Source organism: Caretta caretta, chromosome 10 (genome assembly GCF_965140235.1).
Source record: "Caretta caretta isolate rCarCar2 chromosome 10, rCarCar1.hap1, whole genome shotgun sequence".
Taxonomy (NCBI): domain Eukaryota; kingdom Metazoa; phylum Chordata; order Testudines; family Cheloniidae; genus Caretta; species Caretta caretta.
Genome location: NC_134215.1, coordinates 76,774,129 through 76,791,301, shown reverse-complemented (window position 1 = coordinate 76,791,301; position 17,173 = coordinate 76,774,129). Strand labels below are relative to the sequence as shown.

General features: G+C 37.6%; 1 protein-coding gene across 8 annotated transcripts in view; it reads right to left on the bottom strand.

Annotated features, from left to right (window-relative positions):
• The window catches only part of MEF2A (myocyte enhancer factor 2A), a 161,104-nt gene that overhangs the window by 76,681 nt on the left and 67,250 nt on the right, over nt 1-17,173 (bottom strand). For all 8 annotated transcript variants that reach the window (XM_048866040.2, XM_048866050.2, XM_048866043.2 and 5 more), the window contains one exon: nt 10,993-11,196. In XM_048866040.2, coding sequence (XP_048721997.2) covers nt 10,993-11,196 — 204 coding nt within the window. The remainder of the gene's footprint in view (nt 1-10,992; nt 11,197-17,173) is intronic.

Below are 17,173 nucleotides of genomic sequence, written 5' to 3'. Positions count from 1 at the left end.
AGCCATGTTGGTCCCAGAATATTAAAAGAGACAATGTGGATTAGATAGTATTTCTTATTGGTATTACCTCACCCACTTTGTCTCAACTATAGACTAACTTACATGATCAGATTTACTGGTATAACCAATGGGAAAAGTGTTCAAAAAGGAAACAAATTTAAGGCTCCAGATTGCAACCTGTTTCTTACATTATTTTAAACACTCAAAACTATTCTTGATCAATTTTTGTGCCAAACAGATACATTAGTCCAGGGATTCTCAAACTTAATTGCATTGCGCCTCCCTTCTGACAACAAAAATTACTACATGACCCCGGGGGGGGAAGGCGGGGGGGGCACCAAAGCCTGAGCCCCGCCGCCCCGGGTGCGGGGGACAAAGCCCAAGCCCTGCCACTTCGGGCGTGGGGGGGCAAAGCTGACAATTTATTCAAGGGCTTCAGCCCCAGACAGGGGGCCTGTAACCTGAACCCCACAACCCAGGGCTTCAGCTCTGGACCCCAGCAAGTCTAAGACAGCTCTGGCGACCCCATTAAAATGGGTCCCAACCCACTTTGGGGTCCTGACCCACAGCTTGAGAACCGCTGCATTAGTGAAATATAATTTCTGCAATATTACACATAATATTCTGTTTTATTTGCCTTGTGCTCTCCAAAGCACTGTGTCAGGTCAACATGGAGATAATTTTGCTTGGTAGTGCAAAAAAGTCTGCTACTGTAGAAATGTAACCTGAAATATTTACAGACAGTGTATCAGGAATTTGTTCTTTCACAGTGTCCCAGCAATGACAAAAAATAGGGGTCAACAGCATAGTTCTGGTAACCATAGACAGGTGATGTGGACTTCCCCATTGCTGCTGCCACTTTTTGGTACCTGTTTTGGTTTTTGTTGTTGTTGTTCTTCTTTAAGAGAAAAGCGCTTCTTGATTATGATTGACAAACAAGGAATGTTTCTGTAACATCTATTTTTCTCCCCTTTACTTATATTACTTCTTCCCTATCTGTGAATTTTTTCTCCCTTTCTCTTCTCCCCTGGCTACTCAACCTCAGATCACTCCCATTCTTCAGCCATTCTGTTTTATGCTAGTGTTTTTAAGAACTAATATGTCAGAGGTTGGTGGAATAACAATATTGGACTACATGTGATGACCAAGGGAGATACACATTATAATACTAATTGGAATCTGGATTGAGTACCCATTGTGCAATCCCAGAGTAGAAAGCACTTAGAATCCTAGGGCTGGAAGGTGCCCCAAGAGGCCGTCTAACGCAGCCTCCTGCATTCAAGGCAGGACTAAGTATTCTAGACCATCCCTGACAGGTCATTGTCTAACCTGCTCTTAAAAATCTCCAATGACGAAGATTCCACATCCCCCTAGGCAATTTATTCCAAGGCTTAACTACCTTGACAGTTAGGAAGTTTTTCCTAATATCCAACCTAAACCTCCCTTGCTTCAATTTAAGCTCATTCCTTCTTGTCCTATCCTCAGGGATTAATGAGAACAATTTTTCTCCCTCCTCCTTGTAACGTGTGCATAAACTACACAGCATAAATCAGCCATGAAAAGAGGAAGCTACTGACACATTCCATATAGCTCTAAATTACAAACAATAGTCTTTTATATAACAAAATATGCTTTAAATACAAAGCCAAGACCTCCCCACCTACATACATAATATGCACCTACTGTGCAAAACATTTCATTGCAGAGATATCAAATATGTTAGTGAAATAAAAAAAATGACGCTCTCGGCTTGTAAAGCTATTTAAAAATACACTCTTGTCCAACTTTGGCAGCCTGCATGAAGATCTACTTTCAGAGAAAAACAAATTTAAATGGATAAAATTAGTCAACATCACTGAATATATTAGTTTTATGGCTATTTAACAGCTATGAGTAAATCAGGAGGGTAACAGAAAATGTGAACTGACTCCCCACCATAGAATCTCAGTGAAATCAATGGGCTGTAAATCATCAAAGAATTTGGCCTCTATGTACAAAAAAGATGCTATAACTTACTGCGTGACATGAACTCCATTATGAGTATATATATGTATGAATTCATCACAGCTACAGTGCAACTAAACTTGCAACTAAAGAAAGGAGTTTACAAATATGAAGAATATGAGAAGAACTTTTAGAGGGCTCTACTTTCAGGAATTAGTTTTCTTTTCATTTCTGATTGAAGCTGCATTTTCATACCATTCAAAAAATGACTAAAAATTGATTCTTTGGCCCTCTTTTTGAAATACTGTGAGGCTTCTCTTCTGAAACATTTCATTGGCTGGTTTAAGCCTCATCACCTTTTATGCAGATGATATTAGTTGACATCAGCTATCACTTGTTCTCTGACTTCTTATTTCATTTATCTCTCACCTCATATAGCATCTCTCAATAGATATGATGGAAAACCTATTTCTTGGCACACACAAAACAAGACTGGACATAATCAGTAAGTATTCAAAAGAGGGAACAATCCAACACTGGAAGGAAAACAGAACTAGTGTACTCAAGGTCTTTTCCATTTTCTTTTTTTTTTTTCCCTCTCTTTTTTTGGGCAGAGATTACATTATTTTTAAAAATGTAGGGCTTTTAAATATTAGTCTACACAAATATTTAGCTCACGGCAAGCAGAGGAGTGAATTTACCCCACACTAGCCTGCTGCGGATTAACTGTCCACCTGGACCCTGATGACACATTAATGTGTCATTAATGCACTTGGGTCTACTCCTGTTTCAAAGAGGACTAGACCAAAGTGCATTAACGAACTATTAATGCACTTCAGAGCTTGGTCCACAGCAGGCTGGGTGGGGCAGATTCACACCATAGCTTGCCATGAACTAACTGTTCATGAAGGCAAGCTCTTAAGAGTTTTTCATCAACTTCACCCAAATGAAAAAAAGACTATGGAATTCTTTCTAGTACCCTCAAAATATGGTAAAAGCATACTGTATTCACATAAAAAGGTAAAGAACTTAATTTCAGTGAGTGTGTTGGTTACCTGTATCCAGGGTCAAAAATCATAACAAAACAAAACGAGGCTGGTAAAAACAGGAACACTACACCTATCTTATTCCCTAGCTTTCGGCTTGTAACCTTAGTGTTTCCACACCAACTTCTCTGATCTCTACAGAGTTACACTTATCCTCAGGCACATACTTCATCTAGCTGTGGAGGTACATCTGCTTGTTTATGCTGCAGGCCTTGCATGTGTGGATGAGATCTGCATACTACACTCAAAAGCCATGGACCTTAACAAACAAGTCTCTTATAGTGCACATGCTGTTTTTGATCATAAGAGGATAGATACTCGTAGTTGTTTATAATCAAAGTGTGACCCAATGTTAAATGTATATTGCTCTTTCTACACACTAAATATTAGATTCAGAGCATAGCTTGTTTGCACTATTTTAGGAAATTGCATATTTGTGTACATCGGCTTGCTTCCAGTTAGCATAATAGTAAGATACATATACTTTTTTTCACCTTTCAGCAACAGCAATGACAATCCACAAGACAGAAATAATACATGGATGCAAACCTACTATCAAAAAAATCATTAATGCCATGCAAAATCATCACAGGAAAAGCATTTCCCATTACGTAAGAGCTAAGCTAATTTACACAATCATCAAGATCACCTCAATTTATTTCAAACCAGGAAACAATGGTCCGGTGATCATTATTCTAGTATAGCAACATTGTATAAATTAAACTATACCAATTAATGTAGATATACATTTTTGTGATAGAGACTGTTGTACTTTTTCACAATTAAACATCCATGCAGACTGTCCAAGATAAAAAGATCTACTGTAAAAAGAAAAGGAGTACTTGTGGCACCTTAGAGATTAACAAATTTATTTGAGCATAAGCTTTCATGAGCTACAGCTCACTGCATCCGATGAAGTGAGCTGTAGCTCACGAAAGCTTATGCTCAAATAAATTCGTTAGTCTCTAAGGTGCCACAAGTACTCCTTTTCTTTTTGCGGATACAGACTAACACGGCTGCTACTCTGAAAGATCTACTGTGTACTTCAGAGTAAATAAGAAGGTCACTAGACAGAAGATTTTCTTACTGGTTATGAGTACATACAAGACTGAAAAGCAAGCTGGTGTTCGACTGGTTGGCTCCCTCCCCCACTACTGAGATAGAACTGCATTATATATTGTACCAACAATGCAAGGGGATAAAGCTGATCCTGAGGTGATTCTAAGCCACGACAAATATGATTCAGGATTCCTTACTCACCAAACTCAAGTAGGCAAGTGAATTTGTCAAGTGTTAACTTAGTTTTATTTATATCTTAATATATATATTAATATATAATTAATTGCAGCACATAACGTAATTGTGTATATGCAATTGTCATTTAATATGTATAAAATAGAATTGATTTATATGAAGTTATATTCTTTTATATTAAACTCCTATGAAATGTTTCCCACTTCTTCTTAAACAACCATCTCAGTACCCAGTTTGAGCAAGATTTTGGTTACAACTCTGCTTCCAGTGAAGGGACAGTTAGGAGAACCACGCTATTCATTTCATGTTGTTCTTTGAAATTACTGGAAAAACAACAAGGAGTCCTTGTGGCACCTAAGAGACTAACAAATTTATTTAGGCATAAGCTTTTGTGGGCTACCCCTTTTAGCCCACAAAAGCTTATGCCAAAATAAATTTGTTAGTCTCTTAGGTTTCAAAGTAGCAGCCATGCTAGTCTGTATTCGCAAAAAAGAAAAGGAGTATTAGTGGCACCTTAGAGACTAACGAATTTATTTGAGCATAAGCTTTTGTGAGCTACAGCTCACTTCATCGGAATGCTGTAGCTCACAAAAGCTTATGCTCAAATAAATTGGTTGGTCTCTAAGGTGCCACTAGTACTCCTTTTCTTTTAGTCTCTTAGGTGCCACAAAGACTCCTCGTTGTTTTTGCTGATACAGACTAACTCGGCTACCCTCTGAAACCCATCACATTTGAAATGACTGGACATCATCTCACAGTAATTGAAAGTCAACATAATTTCATCTCTTTCGTGACACTACAGTATAAACAAAAGGTGATGAGCCTTGTAGGATATAAGGGCAGTTTCGCCTCTTGAATGTGGAGGAGAATGAAGAACTGGAGTTTGCCATTTGATACTAAAGCAGAAGTATGAACTAACCACTTAGACACTGCATTTCAAAAAGATCAAATTTCAGATCAGTAGCCTGTAAGATACCTAACAGAGTGTTGGTACCCTTCGGCCTTGAAAAATATTAATACAGTGACTTCAAAGCAATGAATTACTTATACACATTCCACAACAGGTTAGATCAACTACTGTGGAACTTTCAAAAGCACACAAGTGATGTAGGAGCCTAAGCAACAATTTCAAAAGTGACAATCCTTAGGTGCATTGGTGTTGTAGCCGTGTTGGTCCCAAGATATCAGACAAGGGAGTGAGGTGATATCTTTTACTGGACCAACTTCTGTTGATGAGAGAGACAAACTTTTGAGCTTACACAGAACTTGGTCCAATGAAAAAATATTACCTCACCCACCTCGTCTCTAACTCTTAGGAGCCAAAGTCCATGGGACTTAGCCTCCAAAGCACCTAAGTCACGTTTGAAATTGGGACTTAAGGCTTGTCTACTAAGTGAGATAATGCACTCCACTGGGATTTGATTTCGAAAGTGTACTAACGTGCTATGTATAACTTGGTCAGTGTAAAAAGAAAAGGAGTACTTGTGGCACCTTAGAGACTAACCAATTTATTTGAGCATGAGCTTTCGTGAGCTACAGCTCACTTCATCGGATGCATACCGTGGAAACTGCAGCAGACTTTATATACACACAGAGAATATGAAACAATACCTCCTCCCACCCCACTGTCCTGCTGGTAATAGCTTATCTAAAGTGATCATCAAGTTGGGCCATTTCCAGCACAAATCCAGGTTTTCTCACCCTCCACCCCCCCCACACAAATTCACTCTCCTGCTGGTGATAGTGTAGACCTTGCTAGTGTGCGCTAAAGGTTCTCTAGTCTAGTGCACAGAACTAGATTAAAATGCACTATGGAACCTTTAGTGCACACCAGCAGGATCTACACCGACCAAGTAATGAGCTGCACATCCGTGTGCTTCAGAAATGACACCCAAGAAGAACGCATCACCGCACTGTGTGGACATGCCCTTAGAGGCTTTTGAAAACATTCCCTTAATCACTAGAGCTTACCTCCAAAAAGGTTTCAGAGTAGCTGCCGTGTTGGTCTGTATTTGCAAACAGAAAAGGAGTACTTGTGGCACCTTAGAGACTAACCAATTTATCTGAGCATAAGCTTTCGTGAGCTACAGCTCACTTCATTGGATGCATCCAATGAAGTGAGCTGTAGATAAATTGGTTAGTCTCTAAGGTGCCACAAGTACTCCTTTTCTATCTCCAAAAAAACACTACTTTTTTTTGTAAACTGCCTTTTATACAAAAATCAATCATAGCCAATAACAAATTCCTAGGCATCAAATACTGAAAAATCATCTTAACAAAGAAAGACGTTTGGAGGGTATTTGCCAACATCACAGAGTAGCCAAACAGGTGACAGTTGTTCTCTTTTCACCTGTTTTACTCGGGAGAGAAAAAGCTTTCAGATCCATTGGACTAAAGGATTTGGGTACTTTGGTAGCTAACCAGATTCTTGACTGCAGTTCATCTCTCCTTTGTTAAACTAAATTAGCAAACATTTCATCTTCAGTTCAAATGCTAATTGAATACTGCCATGGCAGAGTATCAATTGTTTGTAGAAAATTAAATTAAAGATAAATTACAGTGATGAAGTGGCAGATTTAAGATAAGAAAATTCAAAATTAAGGCTTTCACTTTGTCCCTAACCTATAATACTGGGTTTTGTTATTTCAAGGAACTATATATTTTTACTTCAATTGTGCAAGTTATTGCAGAACATATGAGTTACAGATAGTGAAGGTATAACCATGAAATTCTTGGATTTTGTCTTTTTAAATCAGGCCAGCAACATCAAAAATAAAACAATGGCATCTGTGAGGGTTTTTTTTTGTTTGTTTGTATTTTGACAGGATAGAAGAGAACAAATAATTTTCACTATGGTCCATATCTAGTCTGGTAATCTTCTTGATCAGACAAAATGCAAACAGTAATATGATTATTTCACAGACATTAGAGGTTTCTTAAATGTGCTTAGACCATTGTTTTCATAATGAATAAGAACATAGCCATATGTAGAAGCATAATATACCATTTCTGTGACACAAGTTCAAGAGCTGCCTTCAAACTTCAGATCCTCAAGGATAGGTTTTGGTTTCTGATTAAAAGGATGTACTGTTTATCGTTCCTTTGCACTCAACACTGGCTGGTTACTAAGTTGCCCTACAAAAGATCAGCTGGGCATTTCTAATAACTCTCACAATATAAGAACAAGGTGACACCCAATTAAATTTAAAGGCAACAAATATATAGCTGAAAAAAATGTTTTTTAAATACACACTATATGCAGGATTAAACCATGGAACTCATTACCACAAGATTACTGCACAATAGCAGGGACAGCTATGAATGAGGTGGAATAAAGGTCATTTAGGAATGGGAGATGTTGGTGAAAGATTGTGAACTCTTGGGGCATGTACTGTCTTTTTTTCCCCCTCTGTGTTTCTACAGTGCCTAACATAACAAGATCATTGTTCATGGTGCTATCGTAACACAATAATAAATAATAATTCTCCAGGATCTCCCACCTGGAGCTGCTAATATCTAAACTGCCTTTGAATGGCTAACAACCTTTTGTGAAATATATTCTGTATTTTTTAGGGAGAAAGAAGCAGCAGTAAGTTAATGGCATAAGAAAAAAAACTACGTTAGAATATCAGGATGCATCTAAAAATCATAAAAATAAAAAGGCGTGTAAGATTATATAAACCTTCCATCAGTTAAGCATTTTATACATTAACGTTAAGAGAAAAGAGGCTCATCCTTTTACTTAAAGTTTAACCTGGTGGAAAAAGACCACAATTATATGTCCCCAGAGCTCCCACTCAACTCCTTGGGAATTTACTCAAACATTATGTTAATGAGCATGGTATAAATACCTAGATACAGTAACTGAAATACAAAAACGGATCTCTGAAACAGAAGAAGCAGGATATTTATTTCTGTATATCCTGAGTATTATTCACAGCCCTCCAGGAACAAATCTTATCCAAATCAAGGAGAAGTAGCTGAAGTTGAGCAAATATTTGTATGTTGGCAAGCAAAACTATCCCATCCTTCCCTCACCTGAAAAATTATCTGTTAATTGTCTGAGCAGCAACACCCAAGAGAGCTAAACAGTAATTTTAGGCGATGAATTCAATGGTCTCAGGTCCCATGTTGAGAATGCAGTACTAGCTGATTTTAAAAAGCCATGCATGCCCCTTCCCTCCTCCACCCCCCGCCAATGTTTTCCCTGTGAAGTGAGTATGAAATTCTACATTGTCCCTGAGATACTTTTCAAAACAGAACTGAATATTAGCTACATAATATTACTTTTTTAATCTATTTTTTAATCTGGAATGTATCTCTAAGGAAAGAGGTCAGCCTACCTTACCTACCTCTGATGATCTTGGTAATCCATCAATAAGGATAATATCAGTTTTACTGGCCAGACAGGAGGAAGCAATTACTAGATATTTGTGTGAGCAACAGGAAATAGAGATCGATATAACTGTGATAACTGCATAGGGATTCATGCAGTTCTAGGGGCGAAAAACTCTTGAAAGGCTATGCATTTTCAAGATGACCCCTCAACTTGGTTTCTTTTAATTTTGCTAAATCTGCATCCAGAAAGGGTTCAGAAGACATCATTTTAGGGAGATTCAGAGTCCAGAGGGCTGATCTACAGAGGCTGAGGGCTGTGTTTCATGTATGGCAGCGTTGTGTATAGAGGACAAGGAAAAGTCCCTAAAAAATTAACTAATCTAGCTCTGATAATCTAAGAACTACATACAACAGAACTATAGAAAAGGCAATAAGGGTCTGTAACAGATCCAGACACAATAAGAGGCTCCTTGTATGTTATCTGCAACAACAGAACTGAGGGTTAACCGTTTTCTTTCCCTCTGCTCGTAATTATATCGACTTTGTGCATACTTTATTTGTGTCAACCCAAAGATGTAATAACTGTTTCCTCAAGTCTATCCAATCAGGTATGTATTACCAGTATCAATGAATTATAAAGTTCATCATATAAATCTGGTAGGTTGACATCTTTCCCTTGCTAACCAACTGGGATATAAGAGCAAATATGAAGAGCTTGTTTACTCCCCGATTTTCTGCTGCTATGAATTCTGTTTCGAGATGGATCATAAACAGGACTAACTTCCTCATAATCTTGTGGATTTACAACAGAGTCAATCAATGGAGCCAAATTATCTATATTAATCAGCATTCCAAAACTGTCTCCAGTGGGTGAATGATGCGTAAAGTTTGGCTAGAACATTGGAGCTTCTAATTTCAATTGAAGCACAGACCAAATATCATCAGGTCTACTGGTAGCTATTGGTCATTGTGCAGCAGTGTTTGGGATCCTCACTCCTCCTTTTTTAAAAGTTTGAACCTCTTGTAACAAAACCCCTAAAGGGTTGAATCCAGCACCTCTGACTCTAAAAGCATGAGCCTCTAGTGCTTGACCTAAAGGACTGAGTCCATTAGCTTGGAGGCAGCAGCCAAATCAAGTCTCCATATATGGTCTAGCCACTAGAGGGGAACACAGAGAAATGCTGTTAGCATGTGTTACAAGACAACACTATTAAACTTCATTTACAAATTTATTATATACACATTTAACCATTACTTCCTCAAACAGTGAATGAGACCCAATTTTATTTAAATTGTAACATTTATGTTTGTCAATATATTGTTTCCAAGGGCACTGGATTCAATTTTTTTACCTAACGTGTTTTCAACGTTTGAGGATCTTTCTTTCTCATTAGACATTTTAAATCATAGAATCATAGAACATCAGGGTTGGAAGGGACCTCAGGAGGTCATCTAGTCCAACCCCCTGCTCAAAGCAGGACCAATCCCCAATTAAATATAATATAAATATATAATCCTATTTTAAAAGATTAATGCTAAAGAAAATTTGTAGGGAAAATAATGAAAATGACAGTTATTTAAAATGTAAGACAATTTTCTTTAAAGGTACAGTAATATTAAGACTACCATAAACCTACAGTAGTGGAATGTTGAGAACTTTTATATTTTTCATATAGTGAACAAACAAGAGGACCAGGTACCTCCACATTCTGATTGTTTTTATCCTCTCTTTTTGAGCATAACAGGAAAAATACTGAAAGGCTAAAAAAGTACAAAAGTAGTTTTAATACAAATTAAATAATTTATCAATACATTTTTGCCATAAAAATAGATTTAGACACTTTAGACACATAATAAAACGACACATAGTTGTGCAACAGATAAGACACAACAGACCAAATTCTGCTCAGTTACACTTGTGCAATCCTTTGAAAGCAGTGCAGTTACAAGAGAAGCTGTGCAGAACTTGGCCCATTAATATCAAGGAAAGATTTGATAGCTTTTATAAGAATTCAGCCACACTATGGCAAGGCTACAATTGAAAGGAAAATCCATAGTTTCTATTACTATTTAGTTTAGACATTCAACCAGAAAGTGGGAATTGATGAGTTCTCATAGTAGTTGTGCTTTAGCTATTAACACAGAAGCAAATAAATATCTATTAATAAATATTCACAATATTGGATTACTGTGGAAACGGTGGTTCTTTTGACCACCAAATGTGACATTAGCTATAACTGAGAAATATAGAATTGAAAAATAGCAAATCATATTTAATAACTACTGTTTTTAAAATGCTTACTCAAAAATATTTTACTTAACATACTTTAAACAGCCCTTTACTGCTCTACATTTTGCCAAAACAAATACTAGGAAGTTAAGAAAATTGATCATCTTTTCAAGTTGTTACCTCAACAATATCCGAGTTGGTTCTGCTCTCATGGGGTTCATTGTATTCTGTGTATTTGAGTAGAACTTTGTCCATATCAGTGCTGGCATACTGAAAGAGTTTGTTAGAGCTGTTAAAAATGATGAGTGCTATTTCACAGTCACAGAGCACACTAAGTTCGTATGCCTTCTTCATTAATCCAAATTTCCTCTTCGTAAAGGTCACCTACACAAGGAAGAAGAGTGGAGGTTTTTCAAATGACAGAACAAAACTTTGAATGCCTATAATTAACACATAAAAAGGAGTGTCAGTTGATAGCTGGCACTTTAAACTTCTAGTAACAAGACATCTACTATAAGCATGCAGTCAAGTTTAACATTCACTGTGAATTCTCATTTCTCCTACTCAAATATACGGTCATGTCATTAACACAGTGTTATACAAGTGAAATAGAAGTTGATGGGAACAGTATCTTCTACTAAACCATAACTATACAAGAGCCAAACTCTTAATTGTAATAAACAAAATTAGTCTACTAAAAAAAACTGCTAAATGGATCTGTCCCTAGAAACTGTAGAGCCCAGATATACTGAGAGGGTCATACTTGGTGAGCTCTTTATAACTGATCCATGTAGTGATGTTATCCACTTACCCCTCATTGTCACTGAAAATTAAGATTTTAATTAGGGCTGTTTAACTGCAGTTAACTCACACAATTAACTCAAAAAAATTAACTGCAATTAAAAAAATTAATCACAATTTATCACACTGTTAAACAATAGAATACCAATTGAAATTTATTACATATTTTTGGATGTTTTTCTACATTTTCAAATATATTGATTTCTTTTACAACAGAAAATACAAAGTGTACTGTAATCCCTTTATATTATTTTTTATTACTGTAAAATGTAAAAATGTAAAATGATAAAGAAATAGTATTTTTCATTTCACCTCATACAAGTACTGTAGTGCAATCTCTACTGTGAAAGTGTAACTTACAAATGTAGATTTTTTTTTTGTTACATAAACTGCACTCAAAAAAACCCAAAAAACCAATGTACAACTTTAGAGCCTCCAAGTCCCCTCAGTCCTACTATTTGTTCAGCCAAGTGCTAAGACAAACAAGTTTATTTACATTGACGGGAGATACTGCTGCCTGCTTCTTATTTACAATGTCACCTGAAAGCGAGAACAGGAGTTCATATGGCACTTTTGTAGCCAGCGTTGCAAGGTATGTACATGCCATATATGCTAAACATTCGTATGCCCCTTCATGCTTCAACCACATTCCGGAGGGCATGATTCTATGCTGATGATGTTTGTTAAAAAATAATGCGTTAATTAAATTTGTGACTGAACACATTGGGGGAGAACTGTATGTCCCCTGCTCTGTTTTACTCGCATTCTGCCATATATTTTATGTTATAGCACTCTCAGATGATGACCCAGTACATGTTGTTTGATTTACAAACACTGTCACTACAAATCTGACAAAATGCAAAGAAGGTACCAATGTGAGATCTAAAAATTGCAACAGCACTCGACCCAAGGTTTCAGAATCTGAAGTGCTGTCCAAAATCTGAGAGGGACGAGATGTGGAGCATGCTTTCAGAAGTCTTAAAAGAGCAACATTCAGATGCAGAAACTACAGAACACGAACCACCAAAAAAGAAAATCAACCTTCTACTGGTGGCATCTGACTTCGATGATGAAAATGAACATGCATTGGTCCGCTCTGCTTTGGATCATTATCGAGCGGTACCCGTCATCAGCATGGATGCATATCCTCTGGAATACTGATTGAAGAATGAAGGGACATATGAATATTTCGCACATCTGGCACGTAAATGTCTTGCGACGCTGACTACAACAGTACCATGCAAACGCCTGTTCTCACTCTTAGGTGACATTGTAAACAAGAAGTGGGCACTATTATCTCCTGCAAATGTAAACAAACTTGTTTGTCTAATCGATTGACTGAAGTAGGCTCTAAAGTTTAACATTGTTTTATTTTTGAATGCAGTTATTTTTTTAATACATAATTCGACATTTGGAAGTTCAACTTTCATGATAAAGAGATTGCACTACAGTACTTATATTAGGTGCATTGAAAATACTATTTCTTTTGTTTTTTACAATGCAAATATTTGTAGTCAAAAATACATCCAAAGTGAGCACTGTACCCTTTGTATTCTGTGTTGTAACTGAAATCAATATATTTGAAAATGTAGAACACATCTAAAATATTCAAAAAAAAAGACATTCTACTATTGTTTAACAATGCAATTAATCACGATTAATTTTTTTAATCGCTTGATAGCCCTAATTTTAATATACATAATGGAAAAGTATGGAAAGCAGAACAAAAGTTGACAAAATCAAATGCCTCTATGTTGATTTTTATATCATTTTATATTTAAATACTCTGAATATACATTCACTTTGTTCAATATTTCTTATTCTTTCAGTTATCTTAGAATGGGAACTGCAAGCACTTTGATAAATAGATAAGAAAAATGCTCTCATTTCATGGTCGCTTTAGTGTAAGTTCCTCTATGCCCTCAGCTATTGTGGAACAACAATTCCCTTCACTCAAAGAAACAGATACACAGACAGTAACCATTTACTAGGGGAACCTTGGATTACAGAACAGCCATGCTGCTCATGCTGCAGTATATTCGGACAGGGGCCCTTTTTATATCACAGGTCAGGTACTTAAATGAGGTAAAATGCTGAAAAAAGCTTTAATCCTAGACTTACAAAATACAAAGGAAAATTCTTGGTACGTTAATGCTCTATAAAAAACATCAGTGTCTTCAAAGAATCTTGTGTATTATAGGTAGCTGGAAGGCAAGGGCAAGAGAACCACCACCAAAACCATGCTGAAATGTATACCAGCAAAATAAAAAAAACAAACATTTTTAAACAATAAGGCATACATTCTCAAAGTTGTGTGCTGAGATTTAGTTGCATGATCCCTATTGACTTCAGCTTTGGGTAGGAACATAGATGCCTGATTCCTGCTGAAGGGAACTGGAGTTCAGAAAACAAAAGAAACATTAATAGTATCATAACACCTTTCTCTCCTTAAAGCTGAACCTTGTTAACCAAAATACATAGCTTTCTCTATTTTCAATTTTAGGCAACTTTAAGGAAATATTTTTCATCAGTGGAAATTCATTGCTCACTTTCTCTTCCTTTATGTTTTTCGGTAAACCATAAAGGTGTTAAAAAAGCAAGATTTACCAAGTCTATCAAGGGCTCTGAAGAAATATTCCCACACTATATCATATTCCTCATTACATAACATAAGAACAGCTATACTGGGTCAGACCACTGGTCCATCTAGCCCAGTATCCTGTCTCTGACAGTGGCCAAGCCATATGCTTCGGAGGGAATGAACAGAACAGGGCAATTTTGAGTGATCCATTCCCTACTAGGGTACGTCACAGCTATAGCCTGCACTAGTTGATGGCCATCAATCATCATATAGTTCTGCCATCTTAAGAGTTTACAGACTCCACTTTGGACCTATAAATTGCTATGTTTCACTTAGCTGACTGTCACAGAAGGCTGTGGCTGGAAGGGCAAAAACATGAAACACTATCCAATACTTTTGGTTTGCCAATGTTAATTGAAGCCTCAATCCTAGATTAATACAAATTCAGCTCGCCAACCTATGATCATTCTCCCACATTGTGAACATTGTAATGGACTTGCCCTCAGACCACCACTTGAAGATGAAGCAGTTACACTAAGGTAGATTTTTTTTTTAACCTAGTGGACAGATCTGCCAAAAGTAATTTAACTCATTGTATTTTACCAAATGAAATGCTATTATGTGCCATTTATTATTCAGGCACCTGAAATTTTAGCTAAAACTCAGAGACAACAAACAGAACTTTTTTGGGTGGAGGGATAGCTCAGTGGTTTGAGCATTGGCCTGCTAAACCCAGGGCAGTGAGTTCAATCCTTGAGGGGGCCATTTAGGGGTCTGGGGCAAAAATTGGGGGTTGGTCCTGCTTTGAGCAGGGGGTTGGACTGTGGTCCCTTCCAACCCTGATATTCTATGAACTTCTGGGCTTCCATATGATGCCATGATCAAGCACTCAACACAAACAGGTTTCAGAGTAGCAGCCGTGTTAGTCTGTGTCCGCAAAAAGAAAAGGAGGACTTGTGGCACCTTAGAGACTAACATTTATTTGAGCATAAGCTTTCGTGAGCTACAGCTCACTTCATCGGATGCATGCAGTGGAAAATACAGTGAGGAGATTTATATACACAGAGAACATGAAACAATGGGTGTTACGATACACACCGTAACGAGAGTCATCAGGTAAGGTGAGCTATTACCAGCAGGAGAGCAGGGAAAAAAAACTTTTGTAGTGATAATCAAGGTGGGGCATTTCCAGCAGTTGACAAGAATGTCTGAGGAACCGGGGGGGGGGGGGGGGGTGGATAAATATGGTGAAATAGTTTTACTTTGTGTAAAGACCCATCCACTCCCAATCTTTATTCAAGCCTAAGTTAATTGTATCCAGTTTGCAAATTAATTCCAATTCACCAGTCTCTCGTTGGAGTCTGTTTTTGAAGTTTTTTTGTTGAAGAATTGCCACTTTTAGGTCTGAAATCAACACCCTGATTATCACTACAAAAGGTTTTTTCCCCCCTGCTCTCCTGCTGGTAATAGCTCACCTTACCTGATCACTCTCGTTACAGTGTGTATGGTAACACCCATTGTTTCATGTTCTCTGTGTCTATAAATCTCCCCACTGTATTTTCCACTGAATGCATCCGATGAAGTGAGCTGTAGCTCACGAAAGCTTATGCTCAAATAAATTTGTTAGTCTTTAAGGTGCCACAAGTCCTCCTTTTCTTTTTGCGGATACAGACCAACACGGCTGCTACTCTGAAACCTGTAATATAGAGATAACTGATTACCTTACACAAGCGTTGTGATTCATAGATTTTAAGGCCAGAAAGGACCACTGCGCTCACCTAGTCTGTTTTGTGGAACACAGACCAGAGGACTTCTCTGAATTAATTCCTGTTTGAAGTAGAGCAGACCTTTTAGAAAAACATTAAATCTTGATACATACATACACATTGCCAGACAAAAAGCTATGATAACCATGTGACACCATGCAATAACCAGGAGTATGATTAATGCAGTTTAGCATTTGTGGTTATTAAATTAAATTCTTTTTAAAACAAACATTTGATTTTTTTTCCCCCTTATTCACCACCCAATGGTGTCACTTCCAGGAAAAATTAATGTTGTCATGGTATTTAACTATGCATTCCCAAATTTTAATATGTTTGGCTTTCTTTTTGAAGTTTGTCCATAATACCAAATTTCCTGGGTTTATAATAGGGATTGGCAACCTTTGGCACACGGCCCACCAGGGTAAACCCCCCTGACAGGCCAGGCCAGTTTGTTTACCTGCCGCGTCTGCAGGTTCAGCTGATTGGAGCTCCCACTAGCCGCGGTTCACCGCTCCAGGTCAATGGAGGCTGCGGGAAGTGGCGTGGGCCGAGGGATATATGCTGGCCGCTCCTTCCCACAGCCCCCATTGGTCTGGAGCGGCAAACCGTGGCCAGTGGAAGCCGCGATTGGCTGAACCTGTGAACGCAGCAGGTAAACCAACCAGCCTGGCCTGCCAGAGGGCTTCCCCTCGCGGGCCATGTGCCAAAGGTTGCCAATCCCTGGTTTATAATGTTTGGTTTCAGAATAACTACAACTTCCCCTTAGTATTTTACCCCCAAATTACCATTATATACTTTCAATTTAACTGCATCAAAATATGGTGTGCCTGTCAGTTTTTCTCTAAGATAACATTTCATAAGTGAACACTAAAAAAACCACAAGGATATTATCATATGATGTTTCCAATTATACAAAGTTATGAAGTATGAACTTTAAATAATTTTTACTTAAATTTTTATAGCCAAATTCATTTGTATGCTCTGGCTGCTTTATGCCACTCTGGAGCCACAACACAGCCAGAGAGTACTGTCCAGTTAAGCTACTTTCATAGCGACTTTGCTTCTTTAAAGCTGTCAGACAGTCTGGAACAATTTCCCCCACACTCATGTCCTCCCAATTCTCATTCCCTCTTGTATCTTCCTGCTTTCTTCTGAACACATCCCAGAATCCATCTCCCTTCTACACTCCACACTTCCTTGCACACTTCTCCAT